At 44.6% G+C, this 26,659-nt stretch overlaps 1 protein-coding gene across 1 annotated transcript in view; it reads right to left on the minus strand.

Moving 5' to 3' along the window:
- lama1 (laminin, alpha 1) overlaps nucleotides 1-26,659 on the minus strand; it is a 61,757-nt gene that overhangs the window by 30,687 nt on the left and 4,411 nt on the right. Inside the window, exons 3-24 of the mRNA XM_078162806.1 lie at nucleotides 26,424-26,536; nucleotides 25,584-25,635; nucleotides 25,273-25,463; nucleotides 24,794-24,973; nucleotides 24,479-24,568; nucleotides 24,199-24,316; nucleotides 23,714-23,892; nucleotides 23,369-23,462; nucleotides 23,053-23,210; nucleotides 21,629-21,769; nucleotides 21,366-21,521; nucleotides 21,184-21,285; nucleotides 20,860-21,074; nucleotides 13,157-13,268; nucleotides 9,970-10,080; nucleotides 9,768-9,895; nucleotides 8,144-8,230; nucleotides 7,855-8,066; nucleotides 2,260-2,366; nucleotides 1,907-2,087; nucleotides 1,684-1,820; nucleotides 94-327 (exon numbers count right to left, since the gene is read on the minus strand). Of these exons, the coding sequence (XP_078018932.1) occupies nucleotides 94-327; nucleotides 1,684-1,820; nucleotides 1,907-2,087; nucleotides 2,260-2,366; nucleotides 7,855-8,066; nucleotides 8,144-8,230; nucleotides 9,768-9,895; nucleotides 9,970-10,080; nucleotides 13,157-13,268; nucleotides 20,860-21,074; nucleotides 21,184-21,285; nucleotides 21,366-21,521; nucleotides 21,629-21,769; nucleotides 23,053-23,210; nucleotides 23,369-23,462; nucleotides 23,714-23,892; nucleotides 24,199-24,316; nucleotides 24,479-24,568; nucleotides 24,794-24,973; nucleotides 25,273-25,463; nucleotides 25,584-25,635; nucleotides 26,424-26,536 (3,098 nt within the window). The remainder of the gene's footprint in view (nucleotides 1-93; nucleotides 328-1,683; nucleotides 1,821-1,906; nucleotides 2,088-2,259; nucleotides 2,367-7,854; nucleotides 8,067-8,143; nucleotides 8,231-9,767; nucleotides 9,896-9,969; nucleotides 10,081-13,156; nucleotides 13,269-20,859; nucleotides 21,075-21,183; nucleotides 21,286-21,365; nucleotides 21,522-21,628; nucleotides 21,770-23,052; nucleotides 23,211-23,368; nucleotides 23,463-23,713; nucleotides 23,893-24,198; nucleotides 24,317-24,478; nucleotides 24,569-24,793; nucleotides 24,974-25,272; nucleotides 25,464-25,583; nucleotides 25,636-26,423; nucleotides 26,537-26,659) is intronic.

A 26,659-nucleotide genomic window follows, 5' to 3' on the forward strand; every position in this document is an offset into this window, starting at 1 on the left:
TGTTTACATACTTGTTGTGTCAAATCTTTGCAAACACACACACACATACACACACACACACACACACACACACACACACACCGGTTGTGTTACCTTGCACACACACTCGCCGCCAAGTCCACAGTCACACACTCCGAGCGTTGCGTTGCAGAACATCTCGTCTGTTCCCGCCATGTCACAGCCACATGCTAAGCATGCTGGGTAACCATGGTAACCAGGGGCACACTGGTCACATGACCTGCCAGAGAACCCCTCTTTGCATCGACAGTGTCCATTGGTCAGGTCACACTGAGGGGCTGAACTTCCTGTTGCACTGCAGCTGCACGGCTGAAGAGATGCCAAGATGTTAGTGAGAGTTCACCTGAGTACCTGTGTGTACCTGTGTGTACCTGTGTGTACATGTGAGTACCTGTGTGTACCTGTGAGTACCTGTGTGCACCTGTGAGTACCTGTGTGTACCTGTGAGTACCTGTGTGTACCTGTGAGTACCTGTGAGTACCTGTGTGTACCTGTGAGTACCTGTGTGTACCTGTGAGTACCTGTGAGTACCTGTGTGTACCTGTGTGTACCTGTGAGTACATGTGAGTACCTGTGTGTACCTGTGAGTACCTGTGTGCACCTGTGAGTACCTGTGTGTACCTGTGAGTACTTGTGTGTACCTGCTGCTGCTGCCATCATTAGTCATTAGTCATACTTCTACTGTTATTATACACATATGACTATTGTCACACATGTATACTATCAGATATTAATACATACTTTCAACATATTGTACCACAGTAGCCAGAACTATAACTATAATATTATTACTTTCAACAATGTTGTTGTAAGCTACTGTCATTACCTGCATCTCTCTCTCTCTCTCTCTCTGTCTCTCTCTCTCTCTCTCTCTGTCTCTCTCTCTCTCTCTCTCTGTCTCATTGTGTCATACGGATTACTGTTAATTTATTATGCTGATCTGTTCTGTACGACATCTATTGCACGTCTGTCCGTCTTGGAAGAGGGATTCCTCCTCAGTTGCTCTTCCTGAGGTTTCTACCGTTTTTTCCCCGTTAAAGGGTTTTTTTTGGGGAGTTTTTCCTGATCAGCTGTGAGAGAGGGATGTCGTATGCTGTAAAGCCCTGTGAGGCAAATTGTGATTTGTGATATTGTGCTTTATAAATAAAATTGAATTGAATTGAACCTGTGAGTACCTGTGTGTTCCTGTGTGTAGTTGTGTGTAGTTGTGTGTACCTGTGAGTACCTGTGTGTACCTGTGAGTATCTGTGTGTACCTCTGTGTACCTGTGTGTACCTGTGAGTGCCTGTGTGTACCTGTGTGTACCTGTGAGTACCTGTGTGTACCTCTGTGTACCTGTGTGTACCTGTGAGTGCCTGTGTGTACCTGTGTGTACCTGTGAGTACCTGTGTGTACCTGTGTGTATCTGTGTGTACCTGTGAGTGCCTGTGTGTACCTGTGTGTACCTGTGAGTACCTGTGTGTACCTGTGAGTACCTGTGAGTACCTGTGTGTACCTGTGAGTACCTGTGAGTACCTCTGTGTACCTGTGTGTACCTGTGAGTACCTGTGTGTACCTGTGTGTACCTGTGAGTACCTGTGAGAACCTGTGGGTACCTGTGTGTACCTGTGAGTACCTGTGAGTACCTGTGTGTTCCTGTGTGTAGTTGTGTGTAGTTGTGCGTACCTTGCAGCCTGTGGTGGGGTCGTGACCCCAGTAACCCTTCTCACACCTGTCGCAGGAGTCTCGCTCTGTGTGGGCGGGGCAGACGCACTTGCCGCTGTCAGGGTCACAGTTTCCTCCTGTGTCATCACAGGTGCATGCTGGGAGGAGAACACATCACAGTCAGACAAAAGAGAGCCGACCAATCAGCAGGCAGACAAACACCTTGTTATCTCTGTGTCACTACCTTTGCAGCCGTTGGCATGGAAACCATAGTAACCATGGCTACAGCGGTCACACTTGTCTCCAGCCACGCCCTCCACACACTGGCACCGCCCCTCCTCATCACATGACTCAGAGAGGGATGTTGATTGGCTGCAGTCACAGGGCTGACAGCCCCGTCCACTCTGCAGCCCGAAGAAGCCAGGCTGAAAGAACAAAAGTCAAAACTAAAAGTGAAACCATGACAACAGATGGACGAGGACGTCACTGTAATCATCAGTCACTGATACTGACAAGGACTCCTAACTGTCCTCGCATGACGGTGTAAGGTCCAAATCCACTGTTGGTAATGTAGGAATGTATGTGTGTTTCTCTCACCTGGCAGCGGTCACAGGTGCGTCCCGTCACATTTTCTCTGCACGAACATTGAGCTGTTGTGACATCACATACGTTGGAGAGGGAGCCGCTGACATCACAGCCACACTCTGTGACAGAGAGTAGACCCGCCCATTGTTAGTTCAATTCAGGAGCCCGCCCAGTGATGTAAAGCCCCGCCCCCAACAGTCGCATTTTACAACTACAGCTCCCATGATGCTTTGCTTCTTTGTAACAGTGATGAACAAGAAACAGATTAATTCTGTAAACAATGAAAACTTATGTGAAAACATAACGAAACTTTTTAATGATAAATTATAACACACACACAAACTTAGCAATTTATGACATAAACACAATTCAAATTTGTACTATTGTTTATAAAACCAGATTTGAGAGAGATCTTTTGAGAAGTGTTTTGAGAATTATTTCACACTGAATTCTGACGTTCATCAATATAGTACCCGGCAAGCCAATTATCTGCCTAAGAATCTCACCACAAGGGGTCATCTTTTGCTGAAGTATTGTGGTGCAGAGCTGCGGAATTATCATCAACACTTGGTAAATATCTCTCCATTTCTGTCAATATTTAAAAATAATTTAAAACAATTTATGGTTTCTCTATATTCAAAATGAACTATAAAATTGTTTAGATGCAGGATAAACTTTGCATTTGACTATGGTGCTTTGATGATGTTTTGAATGCAGATTAGTGTCACACCTTCAGTGGTACATTTGATTAGTATTTTGTTTCTGTTCTCGATTTTGTTTGTTTCTGATAAATATACAAAACACACACACACACACACACACACACACAGCATTGATTAGGGACTTTATTAGATGGCCTACTTTATGTTTCTTTTCTACTTTATATTTCTATTTTTGGTACTATATTGTATCTTATTGATTATTTTATAAGCAATTTTAAATCTTTGTCTTTTTGTTTTATTGAATATTTCGGTGAGATAACTTATAACCCTTTAAGGAGTTTTTCATCTCACCTGCACAATCTGTTTTTTTTGTTGTTGATGTTTTTATACCAATTGTTTTAATACTGTGCAAATTAATAATACGAATAATACGAATAACCAAAGAAATCAACCTCAAAGACCCTGAGAGACCTGCAGGACCGTGAGAGACCTGCAGGACCACAAGGACCCTGAGAGACCTGCAGGACCACGAGGACCTTGGGAGACCTGCAGGACCACGAGGACCCCTGAGAAACCTCAGGACCACAAGGACCCTGAGAGACCTGCAGGACCACAAGGACCCTGATAGACCTGCAGGACCCCGAGGACCCTGAGAGACCTGCAGGACCCCGAGGACCCTGAGAGACCTGCAGGATCACAAGGACCCTGAGAGACCTGCAGGACCCCGAGGACCCTGAGAGACCTGCAGTACCCTGATAGACCTGCAGGACCACAAGGACCCTGAGAGACCTGCAGGACCCCAAGGACCCTGAGAGACCTGCAGGATCCTGAGGACCCTGAGAAACCTGCAGTACCCTGAGAGACCTGCAGGACCCCAAGGACCCTGAGAGACCTGCAGTACCCTGATAGACCTGCAGGACCCCAAGGATGCTGAAAAACCTGGGCCCTATTTCAGAAAGCAGGATTCGGAGTTTGTTCAGCCTGAGATGAAACTCTGTGTTTTACGTTTCACAAAGCCAGCTCAGCGAAACCCTGAGTCAGTTACTATAGCAACTTACTCCATGAAGCAAGCCTGCTGAGTCACAGGTTTGCTTCATGTCAGCCTGAGGCTGAGCGTGTAGCAGGAAGTAGAAACATGGCGTGTCCTTTAGTGAATGAAGTGGTGGAGGTTGAGGCCCAGTGTATTCAGAGGCTGTTGTGTAAGGAAAAGGTGATTAGAGCCTGATTGGATGTCTCCCTGGAGGAGTGTCTATATGAAAGATACTGTTTGACCTCACACTCTATCATTTATCTAACAATCTGTTCCACCCACATATATCACATATTACACATCCTGGATTTACATTATCATCACAGAACATTTTATGCATTGTCCTTTGATTCTTTTCTTTATAACATCAGAGACACTGAACACATCAGAGAGACAGCGGTTTGTCGGCCCGTAAGAAAAGTGTCTCTGGCTCTGAAAAGACTTTGGACCCTTGTTGTGGTTTTCCCTGGACATAAATCACAATCTATTATTAAAGTAATTACCACAGAGCATCGGTGGCTCAGTGGATGGAGCGGACGCCCGGTGATCAGATGCAGCGGCCGCGGGTTCAAACCCAGCCTGTAGACTCTTGCTGTGTGTCGTTCCCTCTCTCCCTCAACATTACGCTGTTTTGCCATTTAAGGAAACAAAAGTACCAGCCCCTAGTTAGGCTGACTTAGGCCTAGTCTGCTGGAGGACCCCCCCATAATACACCGGGCACCTTCTCTCCTCTCTCTCTCTCTCTCTCTCTCTCTCTCTCATCCTATTACTGCATCTTGCTAACTCGGCCATTCTGGATGTCACTAACTCGGCTTCTTCTCCGGAGCCTTTGTGCTCCACTGTCTCTCAGATTAACTCATATCGCAGCGGTGCCTGGACAGCGTGACGTGTGTGGTTGTGCTGCTGCCGTGGTCCTGCCAGATGCCTCCTGCTGCTGCTGCCATCATTAGTCATTAGTCATACTTCTACTGTTATTATACACATATGACTATTGTCACACATGTATACTGCCAGATATTAATACATACTTTCAACATATTGCACCACAGTAGCCAGAACTATAACTATAATATTATTACTTTCAATAATGTTGTTGTAAGCTACTGTCATTACCTGCATCTCTCTCTCTCTCGCTCTCTCTCTCTCTTTCTGTCTCATTGTGTCATACGGATTACTGTTAATTTATTATGCTGATCTGTTCTGTACGACATCTATTGCATGTCTGTCCATCCTGGAAGAGGGATCCCTCCTCAGTTGCTCTTCCTGAGCTTTCTACTGTTTTTTTTCTCTGTTAAAGGGGTTTTTTTGGGGAGTTTTTCCTGATCAGCTGTGAGGGTCATAAGGACAGAGGGACGTCGTATGCTGTAAAGCCCTGTGAGGGAAATTGTGATTTGTGATATTGGGCTTTATAAATAAAATTGATTGATTGATTGATTGATTTAACGCATAACATCACTTCACATTACCTACTAACACACTCTGCAGTCTGTTCCCATCACACCTCACGCTGTTCAGCTGCAGCTGACGTGTTAATTTTTGTTTGTTTTCATTTCGCGGTCATTAAAATCTCAGACTCAGCTGGGATGAAACAAGCGGCTTTCTGCATTCGGCCACTGATTATCACGTTATCTGCGCTCCACTGATGATGCCTTTCAGTGCTCGCCGTGAACGCGCCTCTCTCAGGCTGAACATACTCAGAGTTGATTGAACTGATTCTGATCAGCTCTTCTGGAACCGAAACCTCAGAGTCTCTCAGCTCAGGCTCAGTCAACCCGGAGATCGGGATTAAGTGCAACACACACCGCCGTCAGTGCGGCGCTGTGGCCATCAAGGGCCGCCCCCCAACACACACTGGCAGCGGTGCGCAGCGGCACCGTCAACATGTATTTCCCACCCCAGCCCTCTAGGTGGCTGTACCTACACTAGTTGCCAACGGTTGCCAACTGTTAGTAACAGAAGAAGAAGAGGAAAAACTTTGAGGCAACAACAACTTGAATTTCACGGGTGAGTTTGTTATCAAAGTCGACTTATTAAAAATTTGAAACAACCGGAGTTGATCCTACGAGACGAGATGTACATAAAAGGCTTTTCTTGCAGCACCGCCATGAGCGCCGGAAGCGCTGGAAATAGAGCAGTGGGCTGAAGCAGAGCGGCGCGGCGCGTCGGCCGGCACCAGTGTGGGTTGGTTCATAGAATATAATGGAGGCGGGCATTTTGACGCGCGGCGTATGGCGGCGGTGTGTGTTGCACAGAGTTTGTGGAGCCTGCTTCCTGAAATAGGGCCCTGCAGGGCAGGAAAGACTGTGGCTGAACAGTCCAGTGGCTCCTCTCTGGCAGAACACTGCGGTCCTCATAAGCACTGATGTTCCCACAATGTCTCAGAACATCACATTTTCTGGATTTTTATTTACATATTTTTATTTTTGTTAATTTGGAATGTTTACTGTTGTGCACCAAAACACTAAAGAAAATTCTGTACAGTAAGCAATGTTTGATCAACAAAATTATAAAACACACACACACACACACACACACACACACACACAGTCATGTGACAGCAGAACAATGAGGTCAAATCTAATCTGGATTTGAAAAGATCAACATTCCTGCTGTCTGTGTGTGTGTGTGTGTGTGTTACTGTGTGTGTGTGTGTGTGTGTGTGAACCAGTCAATCCTTCAGTACGTCTTACACCTTGTTAAAACTGACCAATCAGCTCTCAGCTCTGAATCCTCTTTGATCCAACAGCAGGAACCTCACTGAGTCTCTGAGCTTCATCAGCGACACAAAAACGGTTCAGTTATAGAAACACAAGAGACCAGTGACTTCCTCTCTCTGACTTCCCCTCGTCAACTTCCTCTTGTTGAGTTCCTCTTGCTGACTTTGTCTCGTTGACTTCTCCTCTCGCTGACTTCGTCTCGTTGACTTCTCCTCTCATTGACTTCCTCTCATTGACTTCCTCTCGCTGACTTCCCCTCACTTACTTCCCCTGGTTGACCTCCCCACGTTCACTTCCTTATGTTGACTTCTCCTAATTGATTTCCCTTGTTGACTTCTTCTCATTTACTTCCTCCCGTTTACTTCCTCTCTTTGACTTCTCCTCGTTGACTTGTTCTGGCTGACTTCGTCATGTTAACTTCTCCTCGTTGACTTCCTCTTGTTGACTTCCTCTCACTGACTTCCTCTCGCTGACTTCTCCTCATTGACTTCCTCTCTTTGACTTCAGTTCCAGTTCAGTCTGACCAAATGTCTCATGTCTTAAAACATGATGATGTCGTCACCCCAAATGTCTTTGTTCTGTTCCTCAGACATGACGTTAAAACATGATGATGTCATCACCCCAAACGTCTTTGTTCTGTTCCTCAGACATGACGTTAAAACATGATTAAGTCATCATGTCAAACGTCTCCATTCCGTTCCTTGGACACCACGTTAAAACATGATGATGTCATCATGTTCACGTCAGATTGACCTTTGACCGCCAAATTCTGATCAGGTCATCGTCTAGTCAGTGAGAGAAATTCCCTCAGGGTATTGTTGAGTTTTTGTGGTCACCGGAATGTGGCGGACTGAAAACATGGCGGCTGCAGCCATGGGTATGATGTCACAGTTAATCTTCAGATTGATCTCTTTTTAATCATGACCCTGTATCAATAATCTGGACAGACAGATTATTGATCGTGTCAGGTTCGGCTGAAGGTGTGTTCCATTTAAATTCGCTGCTCCTCTGCCGCCTGCCCTCAGCTCTCGTGTGTGTGACGTAATGGCTGACAGGAAGCGCATGACAGGAAGGTGTACTACTAATGAAATGCGGTGTGTGTTTGACAGGAGGAGCTGCCTGTGAGTCAGAGCTGAGGACAAACAAAACCCTGGCCCTGCGCCCATCAGTGATCTCACAGCAGGGGTGTGTATCTCACCTTGACAGTCCTTTGCATGCACAGCGTCACCATAGTAACCAGGCCGACAGACCTCACAGTGCCTCCCAGCAGTGTTGCCGAGGCAACGCAGACATTCCCCGGTGATGGTGTCACAGTGCCCCGCCTGTCTGATGTCCACGTTACCGTTACAGTCACAACGGACACAGGCCCTGCCCACTACCTGTGGGTTACCATAGAAACCACTGGCACACCTGGAAACACAGAGAGACAAGCGTCACACCAGGTTCACTGCTTCTGATTGGTGGATGATCCTGTCAGTCATTCTCACCTCTCACAGTTGGTTCCTGTGTATCCATCCTCACACTGGTCACATGACACCTGACCAGACGCGTCAAGAGCACAGGTGGGACTGAAACTGACACACACACACACACACACACACACACTGTCTCTTTAAACTAATACAGTTTGTTTCACCTGTGTACCTGTGAGTACAGTTTATTCACAGACAAATCTTCCAACATTACAATCATCATTTTTATTTTAAATTAATTTTAAAATTATTAATAATTTAAGAACTGTGACACAGTACTGGACAGAGTACTGGACACAGTATTGGACAGAGTACTGGACACAGTATTGGAAAGGGTACTGGACAGAGTACTGGACACAGTATTGGACACAGTACTGGACTGAGTACCGGACAGAGTACTGGACAGAGTACTGGACAGAGTATTGGACACAGTACTGGACAGAGTACCGGACATAGTACTGGACACAGTATTGGACAGAGTACTGGACACAGTACTGGACAGAGTACTGGACAGAGTACCGGACAGAGTACTGGACAGAGTACTGGGACACAGTACCGGACAGAGTACTGGACAGGGTACTGGACACAGTACTGGACACAGTTCTGGACAGAGTACTGGACAGAGTACTGGACCCAGTATTGGACAGAATACTGGACAGAGTACTGGACACAGCACTGGACAGAGTACTGGACAAAGTATCGGACAGAGTACTGGACAGAGTACTGGACAGAGTACCGGACAGAGTACTGGACACAGTATTGGACAGAGTACTGGACACAATACTGGACAGGGTACTGGACACAGTACTGGACAGAGTACTGGACCCAGTATTGGACAGAGTACTGGACACAGCACTGGACAGAGTACTGGACCCAGTATTGGACAGAGTACTGGACAGAGTACTGGAACCAGTATTGGACAGAGTACTGGACACAGCACTGGACAGAGTACTGGGACACAGTACCGGACAGAGTGCTGGATACAGTACTGGACCCAGTATTGGACAGAGTACTGGACAGAGTACTGGACACAGTACTGGACACAGCACTGGACAGAGTACTGGGACACAGAACCGGACAGAGTGCTGGATACAGTACTGGACACAGTATTGACATAGTACTGGACAGAGTACTGGATACAGTACTGGACACAGTATTGGACATAGTACTGGACAGAATACTAGACAGAGTACTGGGACACAGTATTGGACAGAGTACTGGACAGAGTACTGGACACAGCACTGGACAGAGTACTGGACAGAGTACTGGACACAGTACCGGACAGAGTACTGGACACAGTATTGGACAGAGTACTGGACACAGTACTGGGACACAGTACCGGACAGAGTACCGGACACAGCTCTGGACAGAGTACTGGGACACAGTACTGGACAGAGTACTGGATACAGTACTGGACACAGTACTGGACACAGTATTGGACATAGTACTGGACAGAATACTGGACAGAGTACTGGGACACAGTACTGGACACAGTATTGGAAAGGGTACTGGACAGAATACTGGACAGAGTAGTGGGACACAGTACTGGACAGAATACTGGACACAGTACTGGACACATTATTGGACACAGTTCTTGACAGAGTACTGGACAGAGTATTGGACACAGTATTGGACAAACCTGTTGGACGGCTCAGTCAGAGGACATGGACACAACCCGCAGTCGTCTGCTGTCCCCTCTGTGGCGTCACCATAGAAACCAGGAAGACACTGATCACAGTGAGGACCAGTGGTGTTGTGGGTACAACCCTGAGGGACACACAGATAGTTGTTACCATGGTAACAGTTTGACCACATTGTCTTCCTCCATTTGTCCAACTCACCAGACAAACTCCATCGATGTCACACTCGGAGGCGTGGTCATTACATTCACACTGCAGACAGTTTCCTCCAAACAAGACTCCGCCCACCCTGTAGAAACCTGGGAGACATGCCTGAGAGACACCCATTTACACAACCACACACACAACCACATGAACAACCATACACACAACCATAAATACAACCATATACACAACAACACACACACACACACACACACACACACAATCATAAACAAAATACACAGACAAAAACAGAAAAATCACGTTACACATGTTGATGTTATCAATAGTCCTAACAGTGCTAACATCACTAACAGTAGTAACAATAACTTAAGTATCTGATCGTTTTCAGTTTGTTGACGTTCATAATGAATCATCCTTACGTACCAAAGTTTGTTTTGGAGTTCCGCAAGGTTCTGTGCTCGGACCAATCCTATTTACTCTATATATGCTTCCTTTAGGTAACATCATTAGAAATCACTCTATAAATTTCCATTGTTATGCGGATGATACACAGTTGTATTTATCGATGAAGCCAGAAGAAAGTAATCAATTAACTAAACTCCATAACTGCCTTAAAGACATAAAAACCTGGATGAGCACCAATTTCCTGATGTTAAATTCAGACAAAACTGAAGTTATTATTCTTGGCCCCAAACAACTCAGAGACTCTTTATCTGATGACATAGATTCTCTAGATGGCACTGCTCTGGCCTCTATCACTACCGTAAGAAACCTCGGAGTAATATTTGATCAAGATTTGTCTTTTAATTGTCATTTAAAACAAACCTCACAGACTGCATTTTTTCATCTGCATAATATTGCGAAAATTAGGCCTATCCTGACCCGAAAAGATGCAGAAAAATTGGTCCACGCTTTTGTTACCTCAAGGCTGGATTACTGTAACTCTCTATTATCAGGTAGCTCTAGTAAGTCCTTAAAAACTCTCCAGCTAATTCAGAATGCAGCAGCACGTGTACTAACAGGAACTAAGAAATGAGATCATATTTCTCCTATTTTAGCTTCTCTGTACTGGCTCCCTGTAAAATCCACAACTGAATTTAAAATCCTACTGTTAACTTATAAAGCTCTAAATGGTCAAGCTCCGTCATATCTTAGAGAGCTCATAGTGCCATATTATCCCACCAGAACACTGCGCTCTGAGAACGCAGGGTTACTCGTGGTCCCTAAAGTCTCCAAAAGTAGATCAGGAGCCAGAGCCTTCAGCTATCAGGCTCCTCTCCTGTGGAATCATCTTCCTGTTACGGTCTGGGAGGCAGACACCGTCTCCACATTTAAGACTAGACTTAAGACTTTCCTCATTGATAAAGCTTATAGTTAGGGCTGGCTCAGGCTTGCCCTGTACCAGCCCCTAGTTAGGCTGACTTAGGCCTAGTCTGCCGGGGGACCTCCTATAATACACCGGGCACCTTCTCTCCTTCTCTCTCTCTCTCTCTCTCTCTCTGTCTCTCTCTCTCTCATGTCCTGTTACTGCATCTTGCTAACTCAGCCGTACTGCATGTCACTAACTTGGCCATACTGCATGTCACTAACTCGGCTTCTTCTCCGGAGCCTTTGTGCTCCACTGTCTCTCAGGTTAACTTGTATTGCAGCAGTGCCTGGATAGTGTGACGTGTGTGGTTGTGTTGCTGCCGTGGTCCTGCCAGATGCCTCCTGCTGCTGCTGTTATCATTAGTCATACTAATGTGCTGAGCCCCCTGCTCTATACCCTTTACACACATGGCTGCACCCCCACACACCACAGCAACACCATAGTCAAGTTCGCGGACGACACCACCGTGGTGGGGCTCATCTCGGGAGGAGACGAGTCTGCCTACCGGGCCCAGGTGGAGCACTTGACAGCGTGGTGTCAGGATAACAACCTGCTCCTGAACACATCTAACACCAAGGAGCTAATTGTGGACTTCAGGAGGAAAAAAACGGATATCCAGCCTCTGCACATCAGGGGAGAGTGTGTGGAGAGGGTCTCAGTCTTTCGTTTCCTGGGAGTCCACATCACAGACAATTTGTCATGGGGCACAAACACAGCAGAGCTGGTGAAGAAGGCCCAGCAGCGACTGTATTTCCTGAGGATTCTAAAGAGGCACAACATCCCTCAGAAGCTGCTGGTGTCCTCCTATCGCTGCTCGATCGAGAGCATACTGACGTACTGCCTTTGTGTTTGGTTTGCCAGCTGCACAGTGGCACAGAAGAACACACTGCAGGGGCTCATTAAGGTGGCCCAAAAGATCATCGGCTGCCCTCTGACAGCACTGAAGAAGCTACACAGCTCCCGCTGCCTCAGGAAGGCCCTCGCCATATCACAGGACTCATCACATCCCGGACACAATCTGTTTGAACTGCTTCTATCGGGCAGACATCACAGGGTCATCAGAACACGCACAAATAGACTTAAAAACAGTTTTTACCTCACAGCCATTGTTACATTAAATACCGCTGGACATTGAGTGACTGACAAAACACATGCACTTCCGTATAACTGGTTATACACTTTATATGCACTTTATGATACTGTCCCCATGTGTTCTTATATTGTTTTTATGTGTTCCTTGTCTTCTCTCTTTTTTTTTTTTACTATTTATTTATTAGCTCATTTTGCACTGTCAAGGACTGCACTGAAATTTCATTGTACCTGTTACAATGACAATAAAGATATTCTATTCTATTCTACTTCTACTGTTATTATACACATATGATTATTGTCACACATGTATGCTGCCAGATATTAATACATACTTTCAACATATTGTACCACAATAACCAGAATTTTAATTATAATATTATTATTTTCATTAATGTTGTTGTAAGCTACTGTCATTACCGTCTGTCCTGCATCTCTCTCTCTCTCTCTCTCTCTCTCTCTCTCTCTGTCTCATTGTGTCATACGGATTACTGTTAATTTATCATGTTGATCCGTTCTGTATGACATCTATTGCACGTCTGTCCATCCTGGAAGAGGGATCCCTCCTCAGTTGCTCTTCCTGAGCTTTCTACCATTTTTTCCCCGTTAAAGGGTTTTTTGGGGAGTTTTTCCTGATCAGCTGTGAGGGTCCTAAGGACAGAGGGATGTCGTATGCTGTAAAGCCTTGTGAGGCAACTTGTGATTTGTGATATTGGGCTTTATAAATAAAATTGATTGAATTGATTGATTGAACTTGACACTGACCTCACAGGAAGTGCCGCTGTAACCCCACGGACATTCACATGTCTCCACAGAAACTGCCTGAATGCCAGAAACTGACCCAGAGTCAGTAACATCCAGAGACACTGTGCTGAGGCTGAAAGACAGAAGGACAGACATTAGTTTATCTGACAGCAGTAGCATTTTCCAGTTTAACAGTTTTTACTCATTAACAGTTTTTAATCGTTAAAAGTTTTATTACACAAGTTTTTAATTAACAGTTTTTACTCGTTAACAGTTTTTACATATGAACAGTTTTTACTCGTTCACAGTATTTACTCGTTAACAGTTTGGAATCATTAGGGTTAGGGTTAGCCCAGTTTTTAATTGTTAGCAGGAGGGACAAAGAGCCAATAAGTTAAAAACACATAGTTAAAGGATAAATAAGGGAGTGACAGTCAATTCATGCAGTATAGTATAGTCAGCTGGGTTTGTGGGCTATGTATTGTTCATAAGTCTGACTGCCTCAGGAAAGAGACTGGATCTGAGGTGTGAGGTCCTTGCTTTAATACTGCTCAGTCTTCTGCCAGAAGGCAGTGGTGTGAACAGGTCATGTGCAGGGTGTGTTGGGTCCTCGATGAAGTTAGAGGCCCTGCTCCTTTAGCAGCTGACATAAATGTCTCTGATGGGTGCAAGTTTGCAGCCTGTGATCCTCTCAGCGGATTTCACCACCCGCTGCAGAACTGCCTTGTCCGCTGCAGTGCACTTGCCATACCATATGGTAATGGTCTGTGTCAGGACACTCTCCCCTGCACATCTGTAGAATGCAACAAGGACGAGGGAACCAAGGCCAGCATGCTTTAATTTCCTTAGAAAGTAAAGACGGTGGGCCTTCTTGACCACATTGTTAACAGTTTTTACTTGTTAAAAGTTCTATTCGATAACAGTTTTCAATCATTAACAATTTTACTCTTCAACAGTTTTTACTCGTTAACAGTTTTACATGGTAACAGTTTTAGCTTGTTAACAGTATTTACTCGTTAACAGTTTATAAGTGTTAACAGTTTTTAATTGTTAGCACTTTTTACATGTTAATAGATTTTAATCATTAAAGTTTCACTCAGTAAGGTTTCACTCATTAACAGTTTTTTTAATGTTAACAGTTTTTAATCCTTACCAGTTTTTAGTTTTTAATCCTTACCAGTTTTTACTTGTTAAAAGTTTTTCATCGTTAAGTTTTTATTCATTAGAAATTTTTACTCATCAACAGTTTTACTTGATAGTTTTTACTCCTTAATAATCGTAAGTGCTAATAGCGTGGGCAACTGGACTTGCTTGTGTTTCTTTTAGACGTTTCGCCTCTCATCCAAGAAGCTTCTTCAGTTCTAAATGACTGGGACGAAGTTGCAGGCTATAAACCCTATGTGGGTGGGAACCCTTGGAGAGTCGTAGGGGTCACGTGAGCTCTTAGTTTCAGAGTCAATAAGGTCACAATGTGAGTTGTTGACCCACCTGGCCACCATGTGAGTCGTTAGGGTCAGGTGGGACAAGGGGTGAATGGGTGTAAAGTCGTCTGGGGAGGGATCCCAAGACCGCATTGTAGGTGGATGGTAAGTAGTGTCGTAAGCCACTGTCTCACAGAGGGGGTTTTACCTGTTAGTTTCATTATGATCACCATCACATCATCTTCATCATCACCATCATCATCATCATCATCATCAACATCATCATCATTACCTTCATCATCATCATCACAATCATCATTATCACCTTCATCATCATCACCATCATCATCATCATCATCATCATCATTAGCAACACAAATTGAGAACATGTTCCTGCAGAGAATACAGATGAAGCACAAGGACTGAACGACCCATAGTTACATTAGTCCCACAGTACTCCACAGTGCTCCCACAATATTACACAGTACTCCCTCTTTACTCCCACAGTGCTGTCCCAGTTCTCCCACAGTACTCCTTCAATCCTCTCACAGTACTCCTTCAGTACTCCTAGAGTATTATCACAGCGCTCCCACAGTACTCTCACAGAACTCCTACAGTACTCCCACAGTACTTTCACAGTACTGTCACAGTATTCCCTCAGTACCCCCACAGTACTTTTACAATACTCCTACAAGACTCTCACAGTACTCCTCCAGTACTCCCACAGTACTCCTACAATACTGTCACAGTACTCTCACAGAACTCCTACAGTACTCCCACAGTACTCCCTCAGTACTCTCACAGAACTCCCACAGTACTCCCACAATACTTTCACAGTACTCTCACAGTATTCCCTCAGTACCCCCACAGTACTTTTACAATACTCCTACAAGACTCTCACAGTACTCCTCCAGTACTCCCACAGTACTCCTACAATACTGTTACAGTACTCTCACAGAACTCCTACAGTACTCTCACAGTACTCCCACAGTACTTCCTCAGTACTCTCACAGAACTCCCACAGTACTCCCACAATACTTTCACAGTACTCTCACAGTATTCCCTCAGTACCCCCACAGTCCTCTCACAATACTCTCACAGTACTCCTACAGTACTCCCACATAATCCTATAAGACTCTCACAGTACTCCTCCAGTACTCCCACAGTACTCCTATAATACTGTCACAGTACCACTACAGTACTCCTACAATACTCCGACAGTACTCCCATAGTGCTCCTACAGTACAGTTTTTATTTTATTCCTTTGTGATCCTTTGTGATCATGCATGTGTGAGGCACTTTTTCTAGCTTCTCATTTTCTGTCGTAAGATGTCTGTATGTATGTTCTTATGGAACTGAATGCTTTTTGTGGCTGCAGCATGGGCGAACAAGCTTATCTTACACTCACAGTACTCCCACAGTACTCTCACAGTAATAATAATAATAACAATAATAATGGTAATACATTTATTAATGTTGCACCTTTCAAACAAAGTACAGAGTGCTTTACAATAAAAGCAGAGTCAAAAATTCAAACAAAACAAGGCATATAAAAGAAGAGTAATAAAACATGTATAAACAAGACAGGTTTTAAACAAAATCAGGATAAGCTTTACAATAAAAATCAGGATAAGCTTTACAATAAAAATCAGGATAAGCTTTACAACAAAAATAAGTCTTCAGACGAGACTTAAATATGGACACTGACTCAGACCGTCTTAATTCCTTGGGTAGGTCATTCAAGAGCCTTGGACGCTGGCAGCAAAAGCTTTGTCCCCTCTGGTTATCAGCCGAGACTCTGGAATAGACAGAGGACCTTTGTCCGAGGATCTTAAGGTGCGCACAGGTTCATAAGGGGTTAAAAGATCTAAAATGTAACCTGGAGCCAGGCCATTGAGAGCTTTAAAAGTGATCAATAAAATTTTAAAATCAATTCTAAAGGAAACAGGAAGCCACTGTAAAGATGCCAGTGATGTGCTTGTACTTCCTTGATCCTGTTAAAAGCCTAGCAGCTGAGTTCTGGACACTCTGTAGTCGTGCCAAGGTTTTTTTTTATTTAAAGGACTAAAAAGGCTGTTGCAATAATCAAGGTGAGAGGACATAAAAGCATGCATAATTGTTTCTGCATTTTTATCACTTAAAATTGGTCTCATTCTTGAACTATTTCTACGCTGATAAAAACAGGACTGAACAAGTTTGGTTATATGCTGCTCAAATTTTAATTTACTGTCAAAAATGATTCCAAGATTTTTAGCAACAGGCTTAATAAATTGTGCAAATAAGCCACAAGAGGGCAGTATTTGATTGGTCATCTGTTGGGGACCAATGACAAGGAGTTCTGTTTTGTTGAGTTGAGCTGAAGGAAGTATTTTGACATCCAATCACTCAGATGCTTAATACTAGCCTGTAGAGAACTCATACTCGTACATTTACATCCGCGGGCTTGACAGGCAGGTACAACTGAGTGTAACAATGAAAAGAAACACCATGCCTACGAATGATCTCATCCAAAGGAAGCATATACAAAGAAAACAGGATAGGGCCAAGAACTGACCCTTGATGCACACCATAATTTACATGGGGGAACGAAGATCTATAATTATTAATGGAAACACAAAATGTTCTATCTGAGAGAAAAGAAGAAAACCAATTTAAAGCTGTCCCATTGATACACACTCATTTTGTAAGTCTATTTAAGATGATGTCATGATCAACAGTATCAAATGCAGAGCTTAAATCCAGCAACACAAGAATGGAACAAGGCCCAGCATCAGCATTATTTAACAAATTATTTGACACCTTTAAAAGTGTTGTCTCTCTGCTATAATTGCGCTGGAAACCAGACTGAAATGTTGCAAATATATTATTGTTTTCCAGTGTGACATGGAATTGTTTGGCAATAACTTTTTCTAGACATTTGGAAATGAAAGGCAATTTCGAGATTGGACGATAATTGTCTAGGAGACTGCTGTGCAGACCTGGCTTCTTTGATTGGAAATTGATTGGACACAAGCGGTGTTAAAATAATCAGGGACACAGCCGGAAGACAGACAACTGTTAAAAATAGAAACCAGATAGGGTCCCAGACAATCCAATACTTCAGTAGAAACACTATCTTTTAATTACTCTGACTGAGATCTCTGATCTGATTTCAATACTCCCTCAGTACTTCTACAGTCCTCTCATAGTACTCCCACAGTAGTGTCACAGTACTACTGCAGTACGCCTACAGTACTCCCTCATTACTCCCACAGTTCTTTTACAGTACTCCTACAATACTCTCACAGTACTCTCTCAGTACTCCTACAGTACTATCACAGTACTCCCACTGTGTTCTCACAGAACTCCTACAGTACTCCCACAGTACTCTCACAGTACTCCAACAGAACTTTTACAGTACTTCCACAGTACTCCTACAGCACTACTTCAATATTCTCACAGTATTCCTACAGTACTCCCACAGTACTGCTACAGTATTCCCAAAGTCCTCCCACAGTGCTCCCACAGTGCTCCCACAGTACTCCATAGTGCTCCCACAGTACTCCACAATACTCCCACAGTACTCTCACAGTACTCTCACAATGCTCAGACAGTACTCCTACAGTGCTCCCACAGTACTCCTATAGTGCTCCAACAGTACTCCTATAGTGCTCCAACAGTACTCTCGCAGTGCTCCCACTGTACTCTGTTAATACTCCCACAGTGCTCCTACAGTACTCCAACGGTAGTCCAACAGTATTCCTTCAATACTCCCATATTACTCCTACAGCACTCCTTCAATACTCTCACAGTACTCCCACAGTACTCCTACAGTACTCCCAAAGTGCTCCCACAGTACTCTCACAGTACACCTATAGTGCTTCCACAGTACTCCCACAGTACTCCTGCAGTACTCCTGCAGTACTCCCCTGCAGTGCTCCCACAGTACCCACCAGTGCTCCCACAGTACTCCACAGTGCTCCCACAGTACTCTCACAGTGCTCTCACAGTGCTGACACAGTACTCTGGCAGTACTCCCACATTACTCCCAAAGTACTCCTACATAAAAACCTGGATGAGCACCAATGTCCTTATTCAGACAAAACTGAAGTTATTGTTCTTGTCCCCAAACAACTCAGAGACTCTTTATCTGATGCTATAGTTTCTCTAGATGGCATTGCTCAGGCCTCTAGCGCTACCGTAAGAAACCTCGGAGTAATATTTGATCAAGATTTGTCTTTTAATTCTCATTTAAAACAAACCTCACAGACTGCATTTTTTCATCTGCATAATATTGCGAAAATTAGGCCTATCCTGACCCGAAAAGATGCAGAAAAATTGGTCCACGCTTTTGTTACCTCAAGGCTGGATTACTGTAACTCTCTATTATCAGGTAGCTCTAGTAAGTCCTTAAAAACTCTCCAGCTAATTCAGAATGCAGCAGCATGTGTACTAACAGGAACTAAGAAACGAGATCATATTTCTCCTGTTTTAGCTTCTCTGCACTGGCTCCCTGTAAAATCCAGAATTGAATTTAAAATCCTACTGTTAACTTATAAAGCTCTAAATGGTCAATCAATTAATCAGTTTTATTTATAAAGCCCAATATCACAAATCACAATTTGCCTCACAGGGCTTTACAGCATACGACATCCCTCTGTCCTTATGACCCTCACAGTGGATAAGGAAAAACTCTGGTCAGGCTCCGTCATATCTTAGAGAGCTCATAGTGCCATATTATTCCACCAGAACACTGCGCTCTGAGAACGCAGGGTTAGTCGTGGTCCCTAAAGTCTCCAAAAGTCGATCATGAGCCAGAGCCTTCAGCTGTCAGGCTCCTCTCCTGTGGAATCATTGTTATGATCCTCATCATGGCAACCCCTCCCTCTCCCTCATGTGTGTGTGTGTCATTCCCTGTCTGTATTACTCCTCGGAACCAGAAGACGGAACCTACTGTGCCGTGCCGCAGCACTGCCGCCATTACCACGTGGCGGATGCCACACCACGGACACTCTCACTCTCCTCCTCACCGGTGCCTTCACGGAACACGTCGGGATCCTGGGACCACATTCCACCCCTCCCCCTTACACTATTCTGCACATTTGAACATTAAAGACTTCTTATTCACTGTGTACCTGTTTTCTGAGTCGTGCTTTTGGGTCCAGGCTTTAAACCAAATCATAACAATCATCTTCCTGTTACGGTCCAGGAGGCAGACACCATCTCCACATTTAAGACTAGACTTAAGACTTTCCTCTTTGATAAAGCTTATAGTTAGGGCTGGCTCAGGCTTGCCCTGTACCAGCCCCTAGTTAGGCTGACTTTGGCCTAGTCTGCCGGGGGACCCCCTATTATACACCGGGCACCTTCTCTCCTTCTCTCTCTCTCTCTCTCTCTTTCTCTCTCTCATGTCCTATTACTGCATCTTTCTAACTCGGCCATACTGCATGTCACTAATTCGGCTTCTTCTCCAGAGCCTTTGTGCTCCACTGTCTCTCAGGTTAACTCATATCACAGCGGTGCCTGGATAGTGTGATGTGTGTGGTTGTGCTGCTGCCGTGGTCCTGCCAGATGCCTCCTGCTGCTGCTGTTATCATTAGTCATACTTCTACTGTCATTATACACATATGACTATTGTCACATATGTATACTATCAGATATCTGTCTGTCCTGCATCTCTGTCTGTCTCTGTCTCTGTCTCTCTCTCTCTCTGTGTCTCTCTTTCTGTCTTATTGTGTCATAAGGATTACTGTTAATTTATTATGTTGATCTGTTCTGTACGACATCTACTGTATTGCACGTCTGTCTGTCCTGGAAGAGGGATCCCTCCTCAGTTGCTCTTCCTGAGGTTTCTACTGTTTTTTCCCCGTTAAAGGGTTTTTTGGGGAGTTTTTCCTGATCAGCTGTGAGGGTCATAAGGACAGAGGGATGCCGTATGCTGTAAAGCCCTGTGAGGCAAATTGTGATTTGTGATATTGGGCTTTATAAATAAAATTGATTGATTGATTGAATAAATACTCAGAGTCAGAACTTTTCAGTGGCCTGACAGAATCTTTCTCAGGAAGGCTGAGCACTGTGATACCCTGAAGTTTGATCTCAGCCCACAGTCCTCTCTTTAAAGATGTGAACCATCACTCTGATCCACAGAAACTTTCCATTAACTTCACGTCCAAGACAGCCCAACAAAGTCCAAAGCCTTTAGCGTCTAAGAGTGAACCTCCTCCACAACTGGTGACCTGTGACCTCTGTGGAGGTCCTCAAAGTGCTCTTTCTGAACCCACATAACTGATTTCATTAAATATAATCAGATTATTTTGCTCTTACCGTATCGGCCCATCAGCAGAGGTGTTAAGGTGAACTCTGACCGTCAGTGATGTCACATCAGCCAGGACTGACAGCAGGTCATCGCGGGTAATGTGAAAACCTGTCTGAATGTCTACAAATTGCTGCGGGGTCATTACGACAGCAACTGAGCGCACAGACAGCTCAGAGAGGAAGAGGAGGAGAGGAGGTGAGAGACGAAGAACTCTACCGTTTCCCTGGAGATGAGGGAAAGAAACAATCAGTTGAGTGCTTGGAGATGCTGTGATGTCACATTTAGACATAAACTTACTGAAAACTCTAGTCTTACTAAATACTGAACCTAACCTCAATGATGATGTCAGAGTGGGCAGGGAGAGAATGGTCTTCATTGTCCAATGGGATGTCATAAATCACTGAGTAGTTCAGGAAACCTCCGTAGGACACCAGCTAGATGGACAGATAGAGACAGACTAGTTGCCGTTTACTGAGTGATGGAATAATGACCACATATGGAAGTGGTAGCTGACCTTGTTTCTGAGGAAACTGTTGGGCGCTGACCAAGACAGCACGTGTTGGTGGGTGTGGCCAGAAGAGTTGTTGGGGATAGGGACGTCGTTACCGTGGAGAACAGGTGGTGTGTTGGGGGACTGAGAGGGGCGGAGCCACGCATCTGTATGAAGCACCTGTAAGAGAAAATGAAACAAAATGTATTCTGTAATACAAATACAATATAAAGCGATGTAACCTGAGCACAGGGGCGTGTTTATGTGTAAAGGTGTGTCTGTTTTACCTGAGCTGTGGCCCAGGCGGAGCTCTCACAGACATCAGACACACCGAAGCAGAAACAGTCAGTGCAACCGAGCAGATTTCTCTCCTGAAGGTTGTAGAAACCTGGTTTACACAGATCGCAGTGAGCGCCCATCACGTTTTCCTGAGGAGTAGAGAACAGGTGACAGGTCATAAAAAAGGCGAGAGTTCAGAGAACAGGTGAGAGGTCTTAGAACAGGTGAGAGGTCAGAGAACAGGTGAGAGGTCAGACAATAGGTAAGGTATCAGAGAACAGGTGAGACGTCAGAACAGGTAAGAGGTCAGAGAACAGGTGAGAGGTCAGAGAATAGTTGAGACGTCTTAGAACAGGTGAGGGTCAGAGAACAGTTGAGACGTCTTAGAACAGGTGAGAGGTCAGAGAACAGGTGAGACATCAGAGAACAGTTGAGACGTCTTAGAACAGGTGAGAGGTCAGAGAACAGGTGAGACATCAGAGAATAGTTGAGACATCTTAGAACAGGTGAGGGTCAGAGAACAGGTGAGACATCAGAGAACAGGTGAGACATCAGAGAACAGTTGAGACGTCTTAGAACAGGTCAGAGGTCAGAGAACAGGTGAGAGGTCAGACAACAGGTAAGAGGTCAGACAACAGGTGAGAGGTCAGAGAACAGGTGAGAGGTCAGAGAACAGGTGAGATGTCTTAGAACAGATGAGAGGTCAGACAACAGGTGAGAGGTCAGACAACAGGTGAGAAGTCAAAGAACAGGTGGGACATCAGAGAACAGGTCAGAGGTCAGAGTACAGGTAAGGTATCAGAGAACAGGTGAGACATCAGAGAACAGGTGAGAGGTCAGACAACAGGTGAGAGGTCAGAGAACAGGTGAGAGGTCAGTGAACAGGTGAGACGTCAGAGCAGGTAAGTGGTCAAAGAACAGATGAGACATCAGAGAATAGGTGAGAGGTCATGGAACAGGTGAGAGGTCAGAGAACAAGTGAGAGGTCAGAGAACAGGTGAAAGGTGGTCAAAGAACAGGTGAGACATCAATCAATCAATTTTATTTATAAAGCCTAATATCAGAAATCACAATTTGCCTCACAGGGCTTTACAGCATACAACATCCCTCTGTCCTTGGGACATCAGAGAATCAGGGGGGATGTCGGAGAACAGGTGACAGGTCATAAAACAGGTGAGAGGTCAGAGGACAGGTGAGGTGTCAGAGAACAGATGACAAGTCATAAAACAGGGGAGGTGTCAGAGAACAGGTGACAGATCATAAAACAGGGGAGGTGTCAGAACAGGTGAGAGGTGAGGACTGAAGCTGGAGGGTGAAATGTCAACAGGCTTGTTTTCAAAGTACATTTTGTTCAGTTTGGAGGGACACAGGTCAGGTGACAGTGGTAGGTGACCCTGGTACAGTGTGTACAGTATGATGTTACAGGATTTACCTTGCAGGTGCAGGGGCTGCAGGGATCGGTATTGGTGCTGCCAGACAGGTTGCACTCACATCGAATACAGAGAGGAAAATCTCTGAATCCAAACGCACAGCGATCACACTGTTGACCTGTAAAACCCTCCTTACACACACACTGACCTGCAGACACACCTGTACGCACACACACACACACACACACACGGAGTGACAGTTCACCTTTACTGATGACACAACAACGGTCACAATCAAAACAACAACAGTCACAACATAAACAACAACAATCAATAAAAAAAACAACAGTGATGATGAGTAAGAATAATGAAGGTGACCTGTCTGTGTGTCGTCTGAGGTGCAAACTGAAGACTGTGATCCTCTGAGGTCACAGTTACACTGGACACAGGGAGAGTCTGCATGTGGAGACACCTACACACATATAAATAAATAAATGGAACACATGGAAAAGGCAGGTCTGTAGTATTATTTACAGTACGTGTCAGTACCTCGTCACGTCTGTAGTATTATTTACAGTACGTGTCAGTACCTCAGCAGGTCTGTAGTATTATTTACAGTACGTGTCAGTACCTCGGCAGGTCTGTAGTATTATTTAGTATTATGTAGTATTATTTACAGTACCTCAGCAGGTCTGTAGTATTATTTACAGTACGTGTCAGTACCTCGGCAGGTCTGTAGTATCCAGCAACGCAGGTCTCACAGTTGATCCCAGCGGTGTTTTGTTGACAATTGATACAGACTCCGCCTCCCTCATGAACGCCGTGAATGTTTAAACTCAGAGAGAGTTCAGAGACGGTCTGATTGTAGAAACAGTCATCGGCTTTGTTGTGACAGTTACACTCTGAGAGACAGACAGGTGGGAGACAGACAGGTGAGAGATAGACAGGTGGGAGACAAGTGAGAAACAGGTTAGATACAGACAGATGAGAGCCAGAAAGGTCAAAGACAGACAGCTGAGAGACAGGTTAGATACAGACAGGTGGGAGAAAGATAGGTGGGAGATAGATAGGTGGGAGACAGACAGGTGAGAGACATGTGAGAGACAGACAGGTTGGAGATAGGTGAGAGACAGGTGGGAGAAAGACAGACACGTGGAAGAAAGACAGAAGTGATAGACAGACAGGTGAGAGAAAGACGGGTCTCATACTTTCACAAGTGTTTCCATCGGAGACGGTTCCTGGTTGCCATGGCTGCTGGTGGTAACCAGGGCAACACTGATCACAGTTCTCTCCACAGGTGTTGTGTTCGCATACACACTGCAACTTCTGTTCAAGCAAGCACACACACACACACACACACACACACACACACACACACAGTTTTTCATCAGCAGATGGACAGATAAACAGGTGGACAGATAAACAGATGGTCAGGTAAACAGATGGACAGGTGGACAGGTAAACAGGTGGACAGGTGTATGATGTTACCTTGGTGACAGGGTCCAGTGGGCAGCTCTGGGCGTGGCCATAACAGATACACATGCCGCCGACAGAGACGTCTTTGATTGAGTAATAATACTGAGAGAAAGCATAAACAACATCAAACACAAAACAATCAAATAACAATAAACAAACATTAAATAACAACTTGTTCATAGAAAAATAAACAATTCTCAAATAAATTAATAATAACATGTAATTTTCATATGAATGATTAAACAATAACTTGTTGATCATGTGACCTCACATGTGACCTCATCTACAACAGTGGAAACTGTCTGTTTCTCTGGCAGACTGTCTCACCCTCCGGCTGACAATGGGGTCAATGTCTCGGGGGTCGTGGGCGCTCAGCGTCATCAGATCAGCATTGAGCGTTCTGATTCGCTGAAGCCTCAGTCTGATGTAACGAGCTGATGTAAAGTTCAGGAGATCAGAGGTCAAATCATCGGCTCCGGGTCGTCCGTTAATCAGAGAGGTGTGGATCTGAGAGACAGAGACAGGTACAGAGACAGAGATAGGTACAGAGACAGGTCAGTGAGACAGTTACAGGTCAGTAAGACAGAAATAGGTAGAGAGACAGAGACAGGTCAGTGAGACAGAGACAAGTAGAGAAACAGTTACAGGTCAGTGAGACAGAGACATATAGAGACAGAGACAGGTCAGTCAGTCAAAGAGACAGGTACAGAGACAGAAACAGGTCAGTGAGGCAGAGAGACAGATACAGAGACAGGTCAGAGACACAGAGACAAGTCATTGAGACAGAGACAAACAGCTTGTCTCACCTCTCCGTGTTCCAGTGGGTCCAGTCTGGAGTAGAAGGATGTACAGATGACCTCAGTGTCGCTCTTGTAGGTCGGCGGTCCGAGTCTCGGCGCCATGTTGTAACGAGTCAAACACTCTGAGTCACTGATGGCATAAAACTGCCAGGGGTCAAAGGTCACACCGTCCAGAGAGCGCTCCAGGATCCAGTTACCTGAAAGACAGATGGACAGACAGGTGATGATGTCAGTCTGATATTTGTTCAGTGTTGACACAGTGACACACAGACAGCCAGAGAGACAAGACAGACAGACAGACAGACAGACAGACTCACCTGGTCGAGGAGAGTTTGCTGCCTTAATGATGATGTAAGCGACCTGAAAGATCTGAACAGAAAAAAAATAGTTTACCTGTGTTCTAAGGGACTAATAAGAACAAACATACCCACCAACAGTGAGCAGGAAGACAAGAGCATGTTTGATGACAGTCCCTAAAGACTTTTGTCTTTAGGGACTGTCATTATCATCATGTTTTGGAGTTCCGCAAGGTTCTGTGCTCAGACCAATCCTATTTACTCTATATATGCTTCTTTTAGGTAACATCATTAGAAATCACTCTATAAATTTCCATTGTTATGCGGATGATACACAGTTGTATTTATCAATGAAGCCAGAAGAAAGTAATCAATTAACTAAACTGCATTACTGCCCTAAAGACATAAAAACCTGGATGAGCACCAATTTCCTGATGTTAAATTCAGACAAAACTGAAGTTATTGTTCTTGGCCCCAAACAACTAAGAGACTCTTTATCTAATGACATAGTTTCTCTAGATGGCATTGCTCTGGCCTCTAGCACTACCGTAAGAAACCTCGGAGTAATATTTGCCCAAAAGTTGTGTTTTGGGCAAATATGTTGTTTGAAGGGCAGGGTGGAAAAAGAAAAAAGGGCACCTACTGCATGACATGGGGCCCCATTGGTGCACAAGAAGCTAGTGTGTCATGTATGCATGTCACTCTATATTTAGGAATTTGTCTGAAAACATTTTAAAATCTTTGGCTGCTAAATTTGTGCAAGTTTCTCCATCAGACTCTTTGTCAGCTATGTTGAACAGGTGATTACAGTGTTTAAGTCAACATCTGGACTGTTACTCTGTGTACATAAACACATGTTACCTGTTTGAGATCCAGAGTTATAGTAGTCCAGTGGAACTCTCGTCCGTTCTTGATACTCGGACTCTGCCACCACCGATTTGTCCCGTCGATGGCGTTGGTGATCGGATGGCGTTCTGAACAACACATACAGACACTATTAATTCTACTATACTGCTGCAAAGTGCTGAGTGTTAATATGCTGAGTGATAATGTATCTTTTAAGATACAAAAGACACAGCAACAAGAACACAAAGTGT

This window comes from Epinephelus lanceolatus, chromosome 20 (assembly GCF_041903045.1).
Source record: "Epinephelus lanceolatus isolate andai-2023 chromosome 20, ASM4190304v1, whole genome shotgun sequence".
Taxonomy (NCBI): domain Eukaryota; kingdom Metazoa; phylum Chordata; class Actinopteri; order Perciformes; family Serranidae; genus Epinephelus; species Epinephelus lanceolatus.